This window comes from Lineus longissimus, chromosome 8 (genome assembly GCF_910592395.1).
Source record: "Lineus longissimus chromosome 8, tnLinLong1.2, whole genome shotgun sequence".
Lineage (NCBI taxonomy): Eukaryota > Metazoa > Nemertea > Pilidiophora > Heteronemertea > Lineidae > Lineus > Lineus longissimus.
In genome coordinates this window covers 10,465,339-10,485,063 of record NC_088315.1, presented here as the reverse complement: position 1 = coordinate 10,485,063, position 19,725 = coordinate 10,465,339, and the positions used below count along the sequence as shown (strand labels likewise).

The 19,725-nt window shown below is 42.1% G+C and overlaps 1 protein-coding gene and 1 long non-coding RNA gene across 3 annotated transcripts; one reads left to right on the top strand and one right to left on the bottom strand.

The window, feature by feature from the left end:
* Positions 1–862: 862 nt before the first annotated feature.
* On the top strand, positions 863–2,881 carry LOC135492594 (uncharacterized). The gene has a single exon (XM_064779142.1). It carries the CDS (start codon positions 863–865, stop codon positions 2,879–2,881), a length of 2,019 nt encoding a protein of 672 aa, XP_064635212.1.
* Positions 2,882–7,692: 4,811 nt separating this feature from the next.
* On the bottom strand, positions 7,693–19,718 carry LOC135492888 (uncharacterized). 2 transcript variants are annotated; one of them, XR_010448154.1, is made up of 5 exons: positions 19,675–19,718; positions 16,043–16,116; positions 8,711–8,785; positions 8,489–8,569; positions 7,693–7,950 (listed from the first exon to the last, which is right to left on the bottom strand). It is a non-coding gene; the product is annotated as an uncharacterized LOC135492888 (long non-coding RNA). The 2 variants fall into 2 exon arrangements; XR_010448155.1 differs by having other exon boundaries at positions 19,432–19,699.
* Positions 19,719–19,725: the final 7 nt, after the last annotated feature.

Here is a 19,725-nt window from a genome sequence, read left to right as displayed (position 1 = left end):
TAAGATCGGTTTTGAAACGATTAAAGGATAAAGGTATCAAAGTGAAACCAAAGAAATGTATGTTGTTCAGGTTGGAGGTCAGGTTTCTGGGGCAGTTGGTTTCAGAAGGGGGCTATCGGATGGACCCAGCAGATATCAAACCTGTTCTTGCACTAAGAGAGAAAGAGCCAAAGACGGTAGGAGAGGTGAGGCAACTCATGGGACTACTTGGGTATTACCGGAAATTCATTCCAGACTTCAGTAGGCGGGCCAGAAGCTTGTATGATCTGTTGAGCGAAGTCGATTCTGGTAAGGAACAGAAATCCAAAGGACGACAGAAGAAGCAAAGTAGGAAGACAAAGGGAGGAGGTCAGAAAGCATCGCGAGAGCGGATTGAGTGGAGAGACGAACATCGTCGCACATTGGATGAGCTGATTGAATGTCTGACATCGACCCCAGTGATGGCATATCCGGATTATGAAAAACCATTCGTTCTGCACACTGATGCCAGCGGTCAAGGACTTGGAGCTATTCTCTACCAGAGACAGGCAGATGATGAGTTGAGGGTAATCGCTTACGGTTCAAGGTCATTAAGTCCAGCAGAGAAAAACTACCATCTACATTCTGGCAAGTTGGATTTTTGGCGTTGAAATGGGCCGTGGTGGAGAGATTCCGGGATTTCCTGTACTATGCCCCACATTTTGACGTCTACACCGACAACAACCCGTTAACATACATTTTGACTTCTGCGAAGCTGGATGCAACACGTCACCGTTGGGTTGGTGAACTGGCAGATTTCAACTTCACATTGCATTACAAGCCAGGGATAAATAATACAGACGCTGATGTATTGAGTAGGCAACCTTTGGACTTTGAGGTGTACATGCAGGGTTGTACTGAAGCTGCAGGACCTGAACAGCTTGGAAGTGTAGGAAAGGCATTAACTGGAGAAGGCTATGAAGCAGGACTCAGATGGATTGAGGTGTTATCGACCAACCCTGTGGGTATCGCTGAGGAAATGGAAAGCGTTTTGGATTTAAACAACGTGGAGGTGATACCTACCCAAGAACTAGCCAGGACTCAAGATAAGGACTCGGAAACTGGTTTGTTGAAACGATGGGTGAGCAGTGGTGAAAGGCCAACAAAGGAGGAACTCAGGACATATCGAGGAAAGTTGCGGAGGAAACTTGGAACTTGGATCAGGAGCTGGGATAGATTGCATTTGGATTCGGATGGGATTCTACGAAGAACTTGTAAATTACCTGACTCTCGAGATTGTGCTCAAATATGCCTGCCAGAGGAATACCACCAAATGATTTACGAGATGCTTCATCGAGACATGGGACACTTGGGACCAGATAGGGTGATTGCCCTCGCACAGGAACGATTCTACTGGCCTGGTATGGGTGAAGATATTACCAGATACATTCAGAAGAGATGTCCTTGCCTCAAAGACAAGAAACCCACGGTGACCAGGAGAGCAGAGTTGAAACCGATCGAGACAACCCAACCATTTGAACTGGTAGCAATTGATTATGTACACTTAGAACGCTCAAAAGGAGGATATGAGTACATGTTGGTTTTGGTGGACCATTTCACTCGTTTTGTGCAAGTGTACCCAACCAAGAACAAGTCTGGTCGTACAGCAGCGGATAAGATTTTCAATGACTTCATCCCTCGGTTCGGATTTCCGGGAAAGCTTCATCACGACCAAGGAAGGGAATTTGAAAACCATCTGTTCCATCAGCTTCAGAAGAGATGTGGAATTGGTAGAAGTCGGACAACACCGTACCACCCTGCTGGCAATGGAACATGTGAAAGGATGAATAGAACTATACTTGGGATGTTGAGGACCCTAAGTGAACAACACAAGAAGGATTGGAAGAGTCACGTAGACAAGCTAGTACATGCGTACAATTGTACGAAGAATGACTCTACAGGATTCTCCCCTTTCCGTCTTCTGTTTGGTAGATCCCCAAGACTTCCAGTTGATTTAGTTTTTGGATGTAATCAAGATGAAGGTTTGGACACAGTGGATAAATGGACCGGTCAACTGAAAGAGGCCTATGATATGGCCAGAGAGAACATAGGAAAATCCAAAGAGAAAGGAAAGAAGAATTATGACAAGCATCTGAGAAGCACAATTTTGAAGGAGGGCGATAGAGTGTTGGTACGAAATCTCAGTGAAAGGGGAGGCCCTGGAAAAATCAGGTCGTATTGGGAAAAGGATATCCACATTGTGACCAAACGAGTATCGCCAAATGCACCAGTTTATGAGGTTAAACCGGAGAAAGGGATGGGCAGGACTAGGATTCTACACCGGAATCTACTCTTACAATGCGACGAGCTGCCATTTGAAGGACCACCAATTAGACGATTGCGAAAACGGAGAGACCGACGACGACCAGAGGTGCATCAAGAGTCTGATGAATTGGATAGCGACATTGAGAGTTCTGATGAGGGATTGGTACCAGGATTTCGAAGTGAGGAGACAACTCCAGAAACACGGAACCAAGAACCTACACCGACTGACAATGGCGCGGACATAGAACCGGAGGTAGAAGCAGAACAAGATGATTCAGAGAATGCAAGGGATGAATCAAGTACCCAGAATTCCGGGACTGAACAATCCAATTCGAGTGATGAGCATTCAAGAGAATCATCCACTGATGGACCAGTGGAACGACCGAGACGGCAAGTGAGACCACCACAAACGCTGACGTACAATACGCTAGGGAACCCTACAGTTCAACCAAGAGCATTTCCAGTAATGCAAGAACCAAGGGCATATCCAATGGTGCATGGAGTACCTGTTCAGCAGATGGGGGGTTGGCCGTCAGCTCCATGGGGAGGATACCCGATCTTCGTGCAGTATCCGATCCCAGGCTTTAATGGACACTAGATAGACTATGTTTCTAGACGCATTTCAGGCCAAGGGGTGATTCATGGATTTTGTTAGTGTAAAACATATTATCGTATTACGGAACAGGTGTAAATAGATTAAGGATTTAATCATAAATTTGCTTTTCAGGTATATTATACTGTGAAGTAGTATTTTTCAGGTGGTCTTTGTGAGAGTTGAGCCATGACGTAAGATGACCTTATGAAGAAAATAGATTGTCCAAGCGCTTCTAAAGTCATGAGACTAGTTGTACAAGATAAGCGGAATCCACCAGATGTTTGCTGAAGAGATTGGCCATTTCTTCAGTTTGTCTTTACCGCCAGGAAGAGGAATGCAGGTATCCTCTAACCTGTAATTCGGTGATGTATATTATTTAGAGTAATTTTGCCGTTGGGGTATTTACCAGTATGTTGTACAGCGCCTGTGGAGTAGCATTTTAGATTCAGTTCTTCTTGGGCAAGTATTTTCTGGAATTGAACTAATGTCGAGGACGACATCATTTTGAACGGGGGGAGAATGTGACGGTATGAGTTTATGCGGCGGTATGAGTTTGGAGTCATCGAGAAAAGGGGGACACATTTTTTTTGGCAAATGAGTGGATCTTGAGCGAAGCACAGAATGACGCGGGGATTACGTTTCTGAGAACGTCGTAGGAATAGTTCGCGCCTGCGTAGTTCGTTCAGCATATCATTAAAATTGTGTCGCGGAAATTTCGATTTTGTCGTCCGTAATTCTTGAATATTCCCCTCCACTTTCCAGGTAAGTAACCTTAAATCATTTAGTCATGTGTAGTAAAACTGGTAGATCAGATGTATATTGACATGCAAAAGGTTAGAGATGTTTGTAAATAGTTTTCGGCAAATTTGTTGAGCGTCGAGCCTCGGGCTGTCAGAATGGCTGGATCAGCTGTGCGCGCTTGAGCGTCAGTCAAGGATTTTGGGCTTCAAACTATTCTTTAATGGGAATGTAATGTTCGCAACTATTGTTCAGAGAAGTCACGCTAAGGTATATTTTTGTTGTATAAAGTTTCCATATGTTTGATTAACGTTTCATGTCAGAAACGGGGATTTTAGTTTCGAACACAGTGTCAACAATGCAACCGCGTTGGTATTGTTGACATCAGGCGACGCTCTGATTGGCTGTGGCTGGGGTCACGTCAGCGATGAATAGGTCAGATGTGCCATATTTGGGAAAGTGCGATGCTGTGATTGGTTGGAAGTTTAAAGGGATTTTAAATACGTCACAGATTTTTGCCATATTTGTAAACCGCTTTCCGTATTCGGAGAGACGCACGCATTCCAAATGACATGTGAATCAAAATGTGAATCACGGAAATTCTTGGGTTTTTGCGGGTTTTAACACTTTGTGTGCGGGGATTTCTTGATGTTTTCTCAGGTTTAGGCCTAACTCTGTCAATTTCTTTTAGATTAACTAGCACGGCTAGTCACTCTAATGTTTATTGTATATACTTGGATTATATAGGCAGTGGGCCTATATCGGGTATAATTACTATAGATATCACTGGTATTTTGATTGTACACATTTCTAAAGGTCAAAGGGCTGTTATGTGACAATATTTCTCTTTCATGTATGTATTTCGCCATTGTAGTTCGTTCAGCATATCATTAAAATTGTGTCGCGGAAATTTCGATTTTGTCGTCCGTAATTCTTGAATATTCCCCTCCACTTTCCAGATCTGTCCAGGTAACACCAACAACAACTGATAAGGCAGCGATTTGAAATGTCAACAAACAATAAATGCGATATGATACACACTGACACTTGCACACTGTACATAGCACAATGCTTCAAACGGGGCCGATTCATCACTCTTATCACAATGTATTCCCAATCATATCAATGAACTTCCTTGATCATTCGGCCCTAGCGTGGCGTCGATCCTCAATTACACTGTTTATGTACATTGGCAACCTTACCCGATCATATCAGAACGATGTTTATTATTGTCTTGTTTATTCACATTAGTTCTGCTATGTGACAAGAGTTATTTGTTGAGAAATCCATGATTTAAAGCCGGACTTTGACATCGTTTCTCAGACCAACCAAGCTGCATTTCGCAGATCGTTTTTCAACGATCGTCGACGAACTATTTCAAATTAATCACATCCAATTAAACAATCCAAGCCTTCCCTAATGTCATCAACATGCAATAACACAAGCAGCCAAATATTATCGCCTATGAAATTGTGAATTTAATGAGAACTTACCTCTGAATTGACAGAACGCGATCTATTCCATAGCATGGTCTCCTTACGTCTGAACTGCGCAGACTCGAGACGTGACGTTCGCTGCATGTGTGATTGGACGTTGGATAACTCGCGCGAAATTTAAAATGCTCTTCTTGGGGGGTGCTCACTAAATTGCGCCAGTAACACCACCTGGTGAGAAATTCATGAACTATGCCTATTGATAATGAAAGAGAAAGCTTTGCTCTATAAAATTAGATTTGATTCATGATCCCCAACTGAGAAATCAGCTGCTGGAAAAGTTTTTGGAAAATTTCGCTCGGTGCCACCTAGTGGCCAAACCGCTCATCCTGCCGGACCCACATTTGGTCTATTCAGGAGTCCTGAAGGGTCTCAACGCCTCAGAGGGAAAATCTATCGCCTATCCGCCATAGTTTTGAAACGTGCCTGTTTAACGGACAGACAGACAGACAGACAGACAGACAGACAGACAGACGGACACTCATTCTACCATTTACTCATATGAATAGCTCAGCTTTTCTGCTGAGCTAAAAAAAATCTGACGCCTAATATTGCAGATATCAATTAATTTGAATGTATTAAGGATATTTCTAAATTTCCAAATGAGTGAAGTGTCCCTTTAGGGCAGAGGCTACCTGGCTGTTTTAACCATGTCGGCTTGTTACAATTAAAGAGGGCGCCACTAGGTCCGACATCCTTTTTTTAATTTAATTTTTTTTTAAATTGTGGATAAGGACGTACGTTCTGAGTGACTGTTATGTCACCATCAGAATGCAAAATATGCCTGGGGCCCCAGAAGACAGAAAAAGGGGTCAGAATGCCTTAATTTGAAGCAAAAAAAAAAATTTTTTTTTTTTTTTTAAATTTTGCCGCGCGCGCACCCAAGCGAAAATCCGACATGGTTGTTCATTGAAAAAAATCGGCTCCTAAATATTGCAACTCAGCTCCTAAAAGTTGGAGGTAAGGAGCTGAAAATTCAGCTCCTAAATATTGCAACTCAGCTCCTAAATTTGGAGGTAAGGAGCTGTGTACTCCTAAGTAAAAAATTGAACTTTGAGCCCTGAATTCATAGGTGTAAGCGCAAAAGACACGGGGATTTGATAGGTGGAAGTACGACTAATAAAACCATACATTTTCGTAAAGCTGATTACCTTGGCTATCAATTGGCGTTGTTTCTGGGTATCAATTAGGTAAGAGGTAATCAATAATCAGTAATAATCAATATTTTTTGATTGATTTTGCTCTAATTGATTGATTTTTCTGATTTGAACAAAGTATATGGAACTGTAATTGATGCAGTTACAACCTGTTAATGATCAACGTAACTTGATTGATAACCTTTGATTGACTATTGTCTATATACTGATTGATCGAATAATACAACATAATATTAATTTATATGCTAATCAGTTCTTGTACTGTGACGCTGCACAAGTGCCAATCAAACTGCAGCGCCCTCTGTAAACTATGAATAAAACTAAATCTAGTCTTCTGCAGATCACCAGGGACACGAATACACTGTACAATAGCGTCTAACGTGTACCGAGAGTTCTATACTAAAGCATTAGTATAGGGACGATATATCGTACCGCCTACGCGAGACAAAATACAGGGACGATATATCGTCCCCTCTAGGGAGGCGAGGGGTTAAGGGCAATATTACCCAGCTGTCCGCTGCCCAGTCACCTCCTGTTCTACATAAGTAGTTTCCACCAACAAATTGCACAAAAAAAGGAAAAATTCCAAAGACTGAATTATCGCGCTTTTCTGATGTTGACCCATTTAGCTCTCCAAGCAGTGACCCTTTTCACGTGGAACAGTGCACGAGTAAGGCGTTTCCTGGAGTTAGGACCTACCCTGTGACATCTTGGTACTGATATTATGACGGGAAAGGTATTTCGTGCCAGGACTTGTGCTACCAGAAATAATGAATAACACGTTTTTCTACTATCTAAGAGCTGAAACAAAATGGCTAAAGCATCAAACATGATTGGAGATTGGAAAAATAGTTTATAGGTGAACCAGAGGAAGAACAAAAATACTGCAATAACAAGAGCAACGCAGGGCGTAGCATATGCCCCAGTGAGCACTTTGAGTTGTTGTATTAGGAAAGTGAAGTGTTTTTCAGACAACCCCGGGCAGCTGGTGTCATAGCTGACTAGGTTTAGTTGACATCGTGAAAGAGTTATTGGTCTGTAATGCCCGCTGTACACGTTATCTTTTTCTACCCACATAAAAAGTTACATGGTTATTACTCAAAGCGTTCTTGTTAAAATGAGGGGAAACAAAAAGTTTACAGACGCCTGACGCCTACCGGCTGACGGACATTGGTAAAACATAATGCCTCCGCAATGCTTTACGCATTGGCGGGGGCATAACAAGCTGCCTATTACTTTAGAGTCACACTCCACCAAAAAACATCGATGAAACCCCAGTAAAAACAGTAGTAATAGAAGATTCAGAAGAAAGCATCTAAAATTGTTTGGGTTGACACCCGCGATATAAATTAAAACTGACCACATTCGGCATTTAAATCAACTGTTCTAGGAACAAACGTCTTGGCGCCAAAACCCGATTCTGGCGAAAATGACATAATATCATGTAAAATCCAAGGAAGACATCAAGGAATCGCCTACGAGTGGGCACCTGCAAAAATGTCAGTTGCAGCAGAAACTAGTCTAATCCAGAACGTGTGTAATCCATTTGTGACTGTGTAATTCACTATGAAATAAATCCTTAATCCAATGTTTCCGTTTCTTCCATGCACCGACACTGCCTCAACAATATTTCCGCCTCAATTTTGTTAAGTCCCTCGCATTGTTGTACTAAACAAATCATAGCCTGGAAAATCAAATTATAAAATTTCATCTATGATGTGATGATAATGCTTTACTTTGATAACAAATTAAGTGTATAATAAGAATGCAGTGGACAATCAAGTGACATATTTTCGTGTTTCCCAACAAAATCAGCCCAAATAACGATAATAACAAGGAGTTTTATATGGCGCTTTAAAAGAGCTTTCATTACCCAGCCTATCCAGAAGGTAAGAGTTACAACGTGGCACATGCCGGGTATCGAAGCCAGGACCTCCCGAACACAATGTTGATGCTCAAACGTTGAGCCACTGCGTTCCTCTGAGCACAAATTATTCCATATGCCTGAAAATGTACCCATCTCTGTACGTAGGTCTTTTATTGTTTCATGACTATCCACAGGATAATGCATGAAGTGATTCAAAATCATCTCTAGGCACTGTATTTGGTTGCAGCCGGTCAGTTTAACCCAATTCGCTTCAAGTTTCTCGCCTGTCATGTGCTGTACTTTCATGGAGAGATACCATCAATAAGGCTGACCATTTGTCAAATTTCAGACCCACCTCTGGCTCACGGACATTCATCATGGTTTTCATCTCTGTCTGCGGCAACTCATCCTACAAGAAGTTTATGATGGCCTCCATCTGAAATAACATAACATTTTTCAAATGAAAGGTATCAAATTGCTGTCTGCTGTGCAAATTGTCCATGACGAAGTCGGAAGATGAACTGATGGAGAAGACATGAATGGTTAAAAGGCAATTTAAAAATTGCATGTTTCTTACCTCCCAGTCCAAGATTGTTGTAAAGCTCTTCTTGCTTCTTACGAAAGGTTTCTTTACACATGTTTATCACACACTCTGCAAAAAAATAACAATTTGAATCCTTTGAAAACATTTCGACAATCATATTCATCATAAAGACATAAGAAACGTTTCTGCGGCTGTCTAAGTGCAGACAATGACAGTCAAACCTTTTTTTGCCTTTACATACCTGTAGCACGAGAAGTAAAAAGCTTTATGGACTGAATGATGCAGGAGCTGAACTTGTGTATGAAGTTGAACTTCATCATACATGTATGAATTTTCAGAAAAGAAGTTTGACCCAGCACAAACCCCAACTCAGAGTCAGATGAAAAACAGATTTTTATTCTGTTTTAACTCTTTAAATCCTTGAATTTTTTTAGTGTTTCCCAGTATTTCAGCAATTTTCACCCCAAACGACCTCCAAATGCCCCCCCCCCCCCCATGTACAAGACAGCTAATTAATTTCACTAGTATCATTTCATCAAACGGATGAAAACAAGTATATTGCATATCCCTAAACCGCCCGAAAACCAGCCTAAGTTTCATGATGGCGATGGTGTTGCTTGAGATTAGGTACGTACTGGCAGGCAGCTAGGCTAGGAAACTAGACAAAAATCAGTGGCCGGATATCGGCCGGTTAGGACATAAAGGGTCAAATATCACATGCCAAAAAATGACAAGCAGTTTTTTAAAAAAAACGACCGATGCTATGACTTTCGATTCCAAGCGATGACAGATCAATTAAATCAAAAATTTGTATTGAAAAAGTTTGACCATCCAGTCCACGTGTTTACACTCCATCATCCATAGCCCAAAAACGATGCGGACAAATAATTTATCATGAATGGACAACAGTACAGGGTTATATCTAGGCCGTTTTGGAATGGCGCTGCGCCATGCCCCCTTTCAGTCATAAATTTATGCAGTTACCGCGAGCGCGCAATCCGAGACAAGACCACAATTGATTTTCCAAGCCATTTCCAGTTATTTAAAATGCCCGCCATCAAAGAATGCGTCAGGTAGTGAAACTGAAATTCGGATATGATATACGGGTTAGTCTTGCGAGTAACTGGTGCGATGGAAATTGGTGATTGACCACGGAAATTTTTTTTAAAATTGACAAGTTTGACACAAGTGGACATTTTTACCCATTTCGGCCATTTTCACTCCAAATTTGAACCACCCCCCCTATGGCCAGGTTGTCAAAATTCAAAATTATTTTTTTTACCAAACAATTTATTTATATCTGTAGACTTGCCACAGCAAATATTTTTTCAATACCTCTCCAAATATGTACTTGAGAGTAAAAAACATGCACTCGTCTAATAGATAGGCCTGGACCCTCCAACCTATGAATATTCATTAGTGGTCTTGTCTCAATGAAGAGGGTTAATCTTGAGATATCAATGAAATATGCCTTTTCCCAAGCATTTGAGATGTCTTGACTAACATAACCAAGTTTCATCAAAAATGAACTTGATTTGAGCGAGCTATTAACGTTTTAAAATGTTGTCCGATACGGACAACCTACCTTATATTTCGTCTTCAAATTGTTTACAGACTGTCTTCAAGTTAAGCTCATTAACTCGTAGAATTCTTAATCGAATGGTACCGAATCTTCGACAAATCACCAGTGGTCTACAGTCAATCTGAAATAGGAATTTGAAACAATTTTAATTCATGACAAATATTCAAAAATTTCAATTTTTTGGAAAAAAGTTGTCTTTTTAAAGGATGTTCCAAGGTTGTGACAGTGGTATCATGCTGAAAATGTCAAAATTTCAAATCGAACAATATTAATTTTGTCTGAAATTTGAAAAACAACAAATATATGATGCATTATAAGCATGGAAAGCTTGTTAGTAAGGTGTGAAATGAGAAAAAGATGAACCCATATGTTATCTCCTTGTCTGTCACATCCAAGTCTCACACTTCCACAACAGCAACCATTGTCATTGCTATTGTCCTATCAACATCCACCCTTTTGTAATCTCTTGTCCTTTCTTGTGTATTTTCAGTCTGTTGAAGGAAGCATCCCGAAATAGACATCTCCTAGGAGTACGATTTTAAGCAAAGAGAGACAAGTTACGAAAAGACAAGACAAGATGAGGACAAAGGCGAGGAGATTGATAGGAAAACGGGGTCCGAGGTGCCCTAGGGCATCGAGTGCAGCAATGAGAACAATGTTCAAGAGCGGACACGTGCGGAGTGGAGGTGTCGAGGTGGTGAGCGACGACGAACGAGAAGTAGGCCTACAACCCGCATGGAGACGACTCACGCCCCAGGGGTACGGACAGGTCACAACGATGGGACACGACGGCAAAAGACACATACCGGATATTAATAACCGTACTGCCAAGAATGTCAACTTACTACGGCTGAACATGAAAGAAGACACTGATGATGAGATGGAGATACCAGATGAGACCATGGAGCATGATCACGAGAGTTTCGTTGTTCAGACAACCAAACTGATGGATGTGCTCAACGACGTTAACAGGGCCCATAGCGAATATCACGTGAACTGTCAGCCGATATTCAAATATGGAGAGGTACGTAAGCAGGGGGTGTGTTGTTCAGTCACTGTGGTGTGTAAAAACTGTGGTTTTTATTCGAAATTGTATAAACTTTTTGAGGACATAGACACTGGCAAGCGCGGACGAAAAGCCGCTCTTCCAAATGTTGCATTACAGATTGCGTTGCAGGACACAATGATTGGCAACGAGAGTATGAGTTACATACTGTGCATGATGGGAATCCCGCCCCCCTGTAGGAGTATCATGCAAAAGCAGGCAAATAAGGTTGGTGATGAAACAGTTAAAATGAATGTGGCCGATATGGCAGACATACGCGAGAACTTGAAAAGGATACTGCGCCTAAGAAATCAGGACGACACAGGAATCAATGTCCAAGCTGATGGACGCTATAATAGTTTACACCTCACTTCGAGGAACAAGATGGGCCGTTGTGCGAGCACAATGACTGGATTATGTGTTGAAAATGTGACAGATGAACACAAAATCATTGACATTGAGGTTAAAACAAAACTCTGCTGGATAGGGGCTGCAATGCGGGCGAAAGGTTTTGAAGTTAAATGTGGTGCCACTGGCACAAACGTTGACGAACGACACTCGAAGTGCACGGCTAACTTTCCTGAAGCAGATGCATTCAGAGAATATGATCTTGGGGTTGCATTTGCCGAGACTTTTGAGAAACAGGGCCTACATGTAGAACATTTGACTACAGATGGTGATTCCAGTTCATTCAAAGGGTTAACTGATGCAACAAAAAAGCTCTTCGGCGGCTTGTTCACGGTGAAGCATCATCTTGACTCTATACATTTGCATCAAGCCCAGACGCGTGCAGGACATAGAGCTGAATTCAGTAAAGGTATGTTCCCGGGACGTACTGCTGAGGAGAGAACACTGTTAAAAACAACGTTTCTGAATGATCTTAGGGTAAGGTCATCCAAGATTTTGCAATCTCTATTCAAGCGCTGCAACGGTGATCTCGACAGGATCATGGGATACCTGCATGACACTGTTGCCTGTGTTGTGAACTGTTATGGTGGTGACTGCACTGGTTGTCCACAGAACGAATTCTCACTGTGCTCAGGCACAACTGGTTCTTGGTGGCACAAATCAACACGATGGTCATCTTACGGTGAGATTCCCAAGTTTAAAATGACAGTGATTGACAAGAACTTGGTACATCTCGTTTTGGAGGTATGCCTTAGTAAAGGAGCGTTGCGACAGCTGAGTCTTGGCGTGACAACCCAGGGGGTTGAGTCCAAGAATCGAGGTCTGTCGGCCAGCGATCCTAAGATTGTGACCAGGAGCAGGAACTCAACCCCTCGTATCCATTCAGCAGCCCACAGAATGAACCATAACATAGCCGAGAGCGGGCGACGGAAACTAAAGTGGTTCAACATCGAAGTCGATACTTGTTGCCGCCCAATGAAAGCGCTGGACAGAATTGCAATGAACAGGCAGTACACAGTCAGGTACCAACGGAGTGCTAGACACCAGAAGTTAGCTGGTGTTTTGAAAAACATCAGGGCAACAGATTACTTCACGAAAAAGAAAAACAAAACCAGGGGTGGTGACTACAAGAAACATGTGATGATAACAATGCCAGACTTGCGAAGGAAGGCTGTCAAGAAGGCTGTTGCACGACGAGACAGACCGCCTGTACCAGAGTGGAAATGTCTCGACCCGAACAGCAGAAACTACGACCACTCCTACTTTCGGCGATCCTTCAAGATCCAACCAGCCACCAAGACATCCAAGAGGTTGCCATCGCGGTAAGAAAACTTTCAAATGTCAATTCAATATAATGATATTTTCTTTCAACTTCAACATATAGCTTACCAGGAAAAATGCATTTAGGGCGGTTGCCATGGCCTGCACAGACTTTCTTGGCATTGCACCTTTTTCTATTTGATTGACCCTTCCTCTTTCTACTGTCAAGTGCTCGACTTTCACGCACAGAGGATTATGACAAAGATGACTTATATGATAACCTGCGCCAGTTTTGAATTTCAATTCATCATGGTCACACAAAAACATTGCCCGGTGTGCCGTCATTGTGACCGGCTTATCCAAAAAACTTACTTTAACAAACCCGTATGTTACCCCCCTCTTTTTTTGTTTAGCCCCCTCCCAATTCAAACAAAAACCATTACTTTTTGTCTTTGCTTATATTCTCGCTCGTAATTCAGATACTTTTCTCTTGAATTCACCTGCTGAAATAAAACAAGAGGCCCAAGGGCCTGGCGCTCAGCTGAAATATATGAACATGGAAAGTACCCGATAGATCTCTTTCAACCTCAGTTTTGTCAATATATCAGGCAAACATACCAAAGTAAAAAGACTTTTAAATGGTGACAAATATGCCACTTATTAGTCAAATCTAAGTGCCTGAGCCAGGCTGACCTTGAAAAGTAGGTCAAATAGAAAGCCCATGTGATATCATGTAGAGGAGACTTATTGTACACCAACCATAAAATTCATGTCACTCTGGATACAGCAAAGGCTTTAAAATAGAAAAAAAAACCAAGATGGCCGCCCACCAAATTATTCAAAAAAGTAAAGAAAATGTATTTACAAGTGAAAAAAGTAAAAATTTAAAAAAAAAAAAAATTGACCCGAAGTGGGATTGGAACCCACAACCTTCAGAGTCATACAAGAGCGGGAAATTCAAATCAAGCTTAAACTAGGTCAACACAGATTTTGGCTCAGTAACGCCAACTGGTAGTATCAATCAAAACTACTCTTAGTAGTTTCAAGACCTACATTCATGCGGTCCTTTTCAACTTTATTTCAAGCTTCTATCTGCTTGAATAAAGCGCCAAAAAATTGTTTTGTGATTTAGGCTTTTTGCCCCCTGGTGGCCAAACTGTTAATCCTGCCGGACCCACACTTGGTCTATTCAGGAGTCCTGAAGGGTCTAAATGGCTTATAGGGAAAATCTATCGCCTATCCGCCATAGTTTTGAAACGTGCCTGTTTAACGGACAGACAGACAGACAGACAGACAGACAGACGGACATTCATTCTACCATTTACTCATATGAATAGCTCAGCTTGTCAGCTGAGCTAAAAATTAGTGAAAGCTTGGTACCCTGCCACCCAGCGTGCTCTGTGCCCGACACCTCCCAAAATGAAAATAACATGCAAAACAATCAACACTTTCATTACTATTCACAATTGATGATTGTTATGAAACATATCTAGCCCAAAAAAGTAGAAAAATTTGAAATTATTTGAAATTTTTTGAAAATTTCAATTTTTGGCATTTTCACTTAAAAGCCCTGTAGGACAGGGGGGTTAAATTTGAGAATTTTCTTTTTTTCCACATTTTCCAATTTCAATGATATGTCCACACATTCTCAACACATTTCAGCCAATTCAAACGGTTTTTGTTGATTTCAGAGCTCATTTACTATTTTTGACCTGTAACCCAAAACCCTCTAAATAGAGACAAGACCACAATTGATTTTCCAAGCCATTTCCAGTTATTTAAAATGCCCGCCATCAAAGAATGCGTCAGGTAGTGAAACTGAAATTCGGATATGATATACGGGTTAGTCTTGCGAGTAACTGGTGCGATGGAAATTGGTGATTGACCACGGAAATTTTTTTTAAAATTGACAAGTTTGACACAAGTGGACATTTTTACCCATTTCGGCCATTTTCACTCCAAATTTGAACCACCCCCCCTATGGCCAGGTTGTCAAAATTCAAAATTATTTTTTTTACCAAACAATTTATTTATATCTGTAGACTTGCCACAGCAAATATTTTTTCAATACCTCTCCAAATATGTACTTGAGAGTAAAAAACATGCACTCGTCTAATAGATAGGCCTGGACCCTCCAACCTATGAATATTCATTAGTGGTCTTGTCTCATCCAATCCGCCAATCCGAGCCTCAAGCTAGCGATGGGTCTACCTCACCAACAGCCGTCGCCAACAGAACGTCTACCTGTATATCCATCTGCACATTATTCATCACTGAACGCGAGGTCGTCACACCAATGCCACGTGCAAGAGGACGAAGGGTGGCGCAGACTGGTGGTAGTTGAAAAAACTATTAAATCATGCCGGGCAAAAAGAGGCGGGCGAAGGAGAAGGAGGCAAAGTTGGCTCAGTTGGCGGCCAAATGTCCTCGGATAGAGGCTTTATTTGGGTAAATAAAACAGAAATAATCTTTATCAAATGAATAATAGTGAAATTAAGCATTGTTGTGCCGATATATTGCAATGTTTTGTTCTTCAGCGGCGGTTGCATGCGCCGATCGTGATGGTGGGCGGGGCTGCAGTCACGGCCACGTGCTTTGGCATTGATAGAGTTAGATCAGTCCTACGTCTGTGCCGTGCATGTATATCTTCCGGGTATATCTGGGGTATATCTTCTTTGCCATTCTTGTACAAATCCCTCTTCAACTGCGAGTGCAAGTTCACTGAACGGGCTGCTGGCAATGCCATATCAGATTATGTGACTACATTCTTCGAATTATTTTTCAACATAGACAACATAAAGCATGATACACAATTACATAAATAAATCACTTGATAATTTTCAGTGGTCAGATACAAGCTTTCAGCATAGCTTGGTGATCGGTAATTGCGGCGCGTTGCATTTGCCCCTTTTTCCTTCAACACCCTTGAAGGGTGCCCCTTTTATAAATGATCTGCCCCTTTTTATAACTAAGCACCATGCCCTATTGATATCCTAGATATAACCCTGCAGTAGTAACAGCATTTTATTGTAAAATAAAAGGCTGTATTAAAATTTTAGTAAATACTTACGGATTTTACATTCTTCAAAACACTTGAGTGTGGGCACGAGTGGCATTAAAAACCCCAGGGGTGGCACGGAGGGCCTGCAATGCCACATTTAAAAAACATGAGTTACCAAGATTTGGTATCCCGATGCAATCATATTTACAAAACAAAAAGAAATACATGTAAGTGGTAGAAAAAAATTTTTGCAACTGATTTGAAACATATCTTAAACGATATGTGCTGGAGATGCCAAGCCTCTTTCATGCCGTCATTGCCATGTTGATGCTGGCCGATGCTATTGCACCCCGTCAATCAAATATCCTTTAAAAAATTGTATTACAAATTGTAAAAAATCTTGATAGTTCATCATGCTGTGCACACGTGCTACCCGCTGACCGACTTTCGAATGTCGTCTCGAGCCAATGTGCATCCTTTTCTGTGAAGATCTATTGTAAACATGGTTTGTTTTGGCGACCCTAGGTGGTGCCGGCGTATCTGGCAATACTGCAAAGGTCCTATAAATAGACGAATTCGAAGAAGTTTGTTTTGGTGCTGACCAGAGCGTGGTGTCCCTAGGCATTGTCCAAAGTCAGCTAAGGCCTTCTGACGAGTGACATGTTCTGGGTGTGCGCACTCATTGTTTAAATTGTTTTGGAGCCGATTCCTCTTCTTCAAACAGGCCTATCTGGATGAACACACTCCCTCAAGTGCATGCACACAGTCCCTTCACTGCCACAACCTTCTACCAAAATAACATTGCGCAATATTGTTTCACCACTAGGCCTACGCCTCGTTATTTCACCAGTTACGTCATTACGTTGATAAGACGAATTCGAAGAAGTTTGCACTGACCCTTGAACAAAGGATCGCCGTGTCTCTCTAGGCACTGTCCGAAGTCGGCTTACTAGGCCTTCTGACGTATTCCGAGTGTGCGCATTCGATTTGTTTTGGCACCGATTCCGTCTTCTTCGAATACGTCTATTTCCTAAGTGGTGATATATAATATAGACCTAGGCCTATAGATTCATGCACTAGATTGGGAACAACGTTTACATGACGTAGTGTTGGCTGTCGTCACGTCACCATGCATTTTACATTACTGTAACGTGACGAGACGCGACGTTTTCGTAAACGTTGGTCCCAATGAAGTGCATGGATCGGGTAGTTGTAAAACAAGAAACACAGAAACGAAACAGAAACACAGAAACACAGAAACGAAACGCAGAAACCAGTCTTGTGGCGAATTCTGGTCTGCAGACTCCATCTTGTTGCCATGGTTGTGGCCGCGAACGCGGGTGTAACTAAAACTGGTATTCAGTCGGAATGGAAGGAGGAATGCTCATTTCCCAATACCCCTTTTAGCCTCATCAACGTGTGCGCAGATTGGCAGCATCCGGCCAAGGAGGATACCGCGGTGACGTCACGGCTTTTCCAAAATGGCGCTGCATATTGTAAACAAACTCGATCCACGGCCAAGGGAAAATCAAGTCATCAAAAAAGTTAGATTTTTCGCATCAAGTCAGAGTTATTAGTACTTTTCTGCTATGAAATAAGTCTTCAGACAATAAGCTATCATTTGAATAATGAAAAGTGCTGTTTTGATGGGGAAAAATAGGGTTTTTTAAACCAAATAGCCGGCACCGATCTTCCAAAATTAGCGATGGTTTCAAAACAGTCTCCCAGATATGGGGCAATCTCTTCATTATCATAATGGGATTTGGAGGCATGTTTACAGATTTTACAAGTTCGAGACCTGTAATACCTAAAACTCGCATAGATCCCCATAGATCCCCTCTATTTGTCGAGTTAGCGCCCCTGTAAGATCATGCATTTTCGGACACTAAACGAAATCTTCCTGCGGATATCGCGGTTTCGGTGATGATTTAAGGAGAAATTGACTGTTCTTAGAGTTGTATGGGACAGAAATGAGTTCATACTTCATGAATACATGAATATATTATGATATGGGCGGGCTTCTAAGTCAAAACAATAACAAACTCAACTGCATCTCTACTGTATATTGCGTAGTGCATTGCCTAGTGTATTTCGTAGTGTATTTTAGCGGAGACATTATTTCCGCACTTTGGCCACGCCAAACGTCTTTTTTATTCGTGGAAGTTAATCTGCTGTGTAAATTTTATTTTACACAGGAAGAATCCATACTAGGTATTGCAATATTTCATGTCTATTGGTGTTTTTGTGTACAGGAGCGCACCAGACAGTGAGACGTGGAGATGTGCTCAGTGCTGGTGCTGTCATTAGACTGAATCTGATTGGCCATAGCGATCACTAATATGGGTCGGGATCACGTGATGTGACGTCACCGCGGTATCCTCCTTGGCATCCGGCCTTGATCGTGCCCCTGACCATGCTGATCCACCATCTGTAGGGCACGAGGACTTTATGATCGATATGAGCCGCCAGTAAGTCGGCATGACCAATGACCAGAACACGACCATAGGCCTGCTAGGAATGTACAATAGAACATGACTCTCTATTCGAAGGACTATTTTCTATTTACACTAACCTCCCCAATACACTACATGTATGTACTACACGGCGTAAATAGAAAATAGTCCTTCAAATAGCGAGTCCTGTTCTTTTGTACATTCCATGGCCTGTGCACGACACTAGGCTGAACTTCCCTACTGCAACCTCATTAACATAAACAGATATTTAAAGGGACTATTTAAAGGCAGCAGCTGGGCAGGCAAGATTGAGTTACTCCAAGTCCAAGTCTAGTGCCCGCCCGCCCGCCCCCCCCCCCCCACTTTACTCTATTCTAGTCGCCAAAATTGGTCTCTCACGTCTCACATAACGTCGAAATGATTCACCCATGTACTGGTACCGTACCTTGCATTTAGTGCTGCATCAGACGGGATTTGTAGGATGATCCTGGTACTTCATGTAAATTGAACACTACAAGGCAAGATGTTGCACTGCACCTTCATTTAAAATAACATGCTGTAGGAATCGAATCGAACCTACCAAAGTACTACACCACCACCTCAAAAGACTTCACCCATATCGTGCCGCCCCCTCCCCCCCCCCCCCCCCAAGTTGCTCCATGTATCCCCTCAACAACTCTATTGCATTCCGGCTGGCCGCAACCCACCAACCTCAGATTTTACTTTTAAACGACAATAACAACGGATTGGGCAAGGAAAGTATCGGCGTGCCGCTTGATTCCAACTTTTATGAAAACCCGTTTGATTTTCGTTTCTGCGTTTCGTTTCTGCGTTTCTGTGTTTCTGTTTCGTTTCTGTGTTTCTTGTTTTACAACTACCCGCATGGATCTTTAGTACCGATATATAGTATGCACTCCATGACGTGTTGGCAATACAATATCATGATGGACGCACACTCCACAGAGAGTAAGACTGAGCTGAGAGTGACACTAGGCTTACACATACACAGACATGATGAAGCCTGTAGCCTGAACGCCTAGACTGCAGTCTTAAGTCTGCACACACTCGACAGTGTCAATGACACACACGCCATGCATCGATTGCATGAATGATGGTCTGTACTCTGTGGTACCGGGCGGTAGGCCTACGAGTAAGCGTCTTTTTCTCACAGAATCAACGAAAAAAACTTGTTCGTCTTCTACAATACTTTTCCCTAAATCATCCAGACCGTAAAGCAATAATATTTACCGATTGCATGATGGCGAACAGCAATCCCAACGCTAGTATTTCGGAACAAAC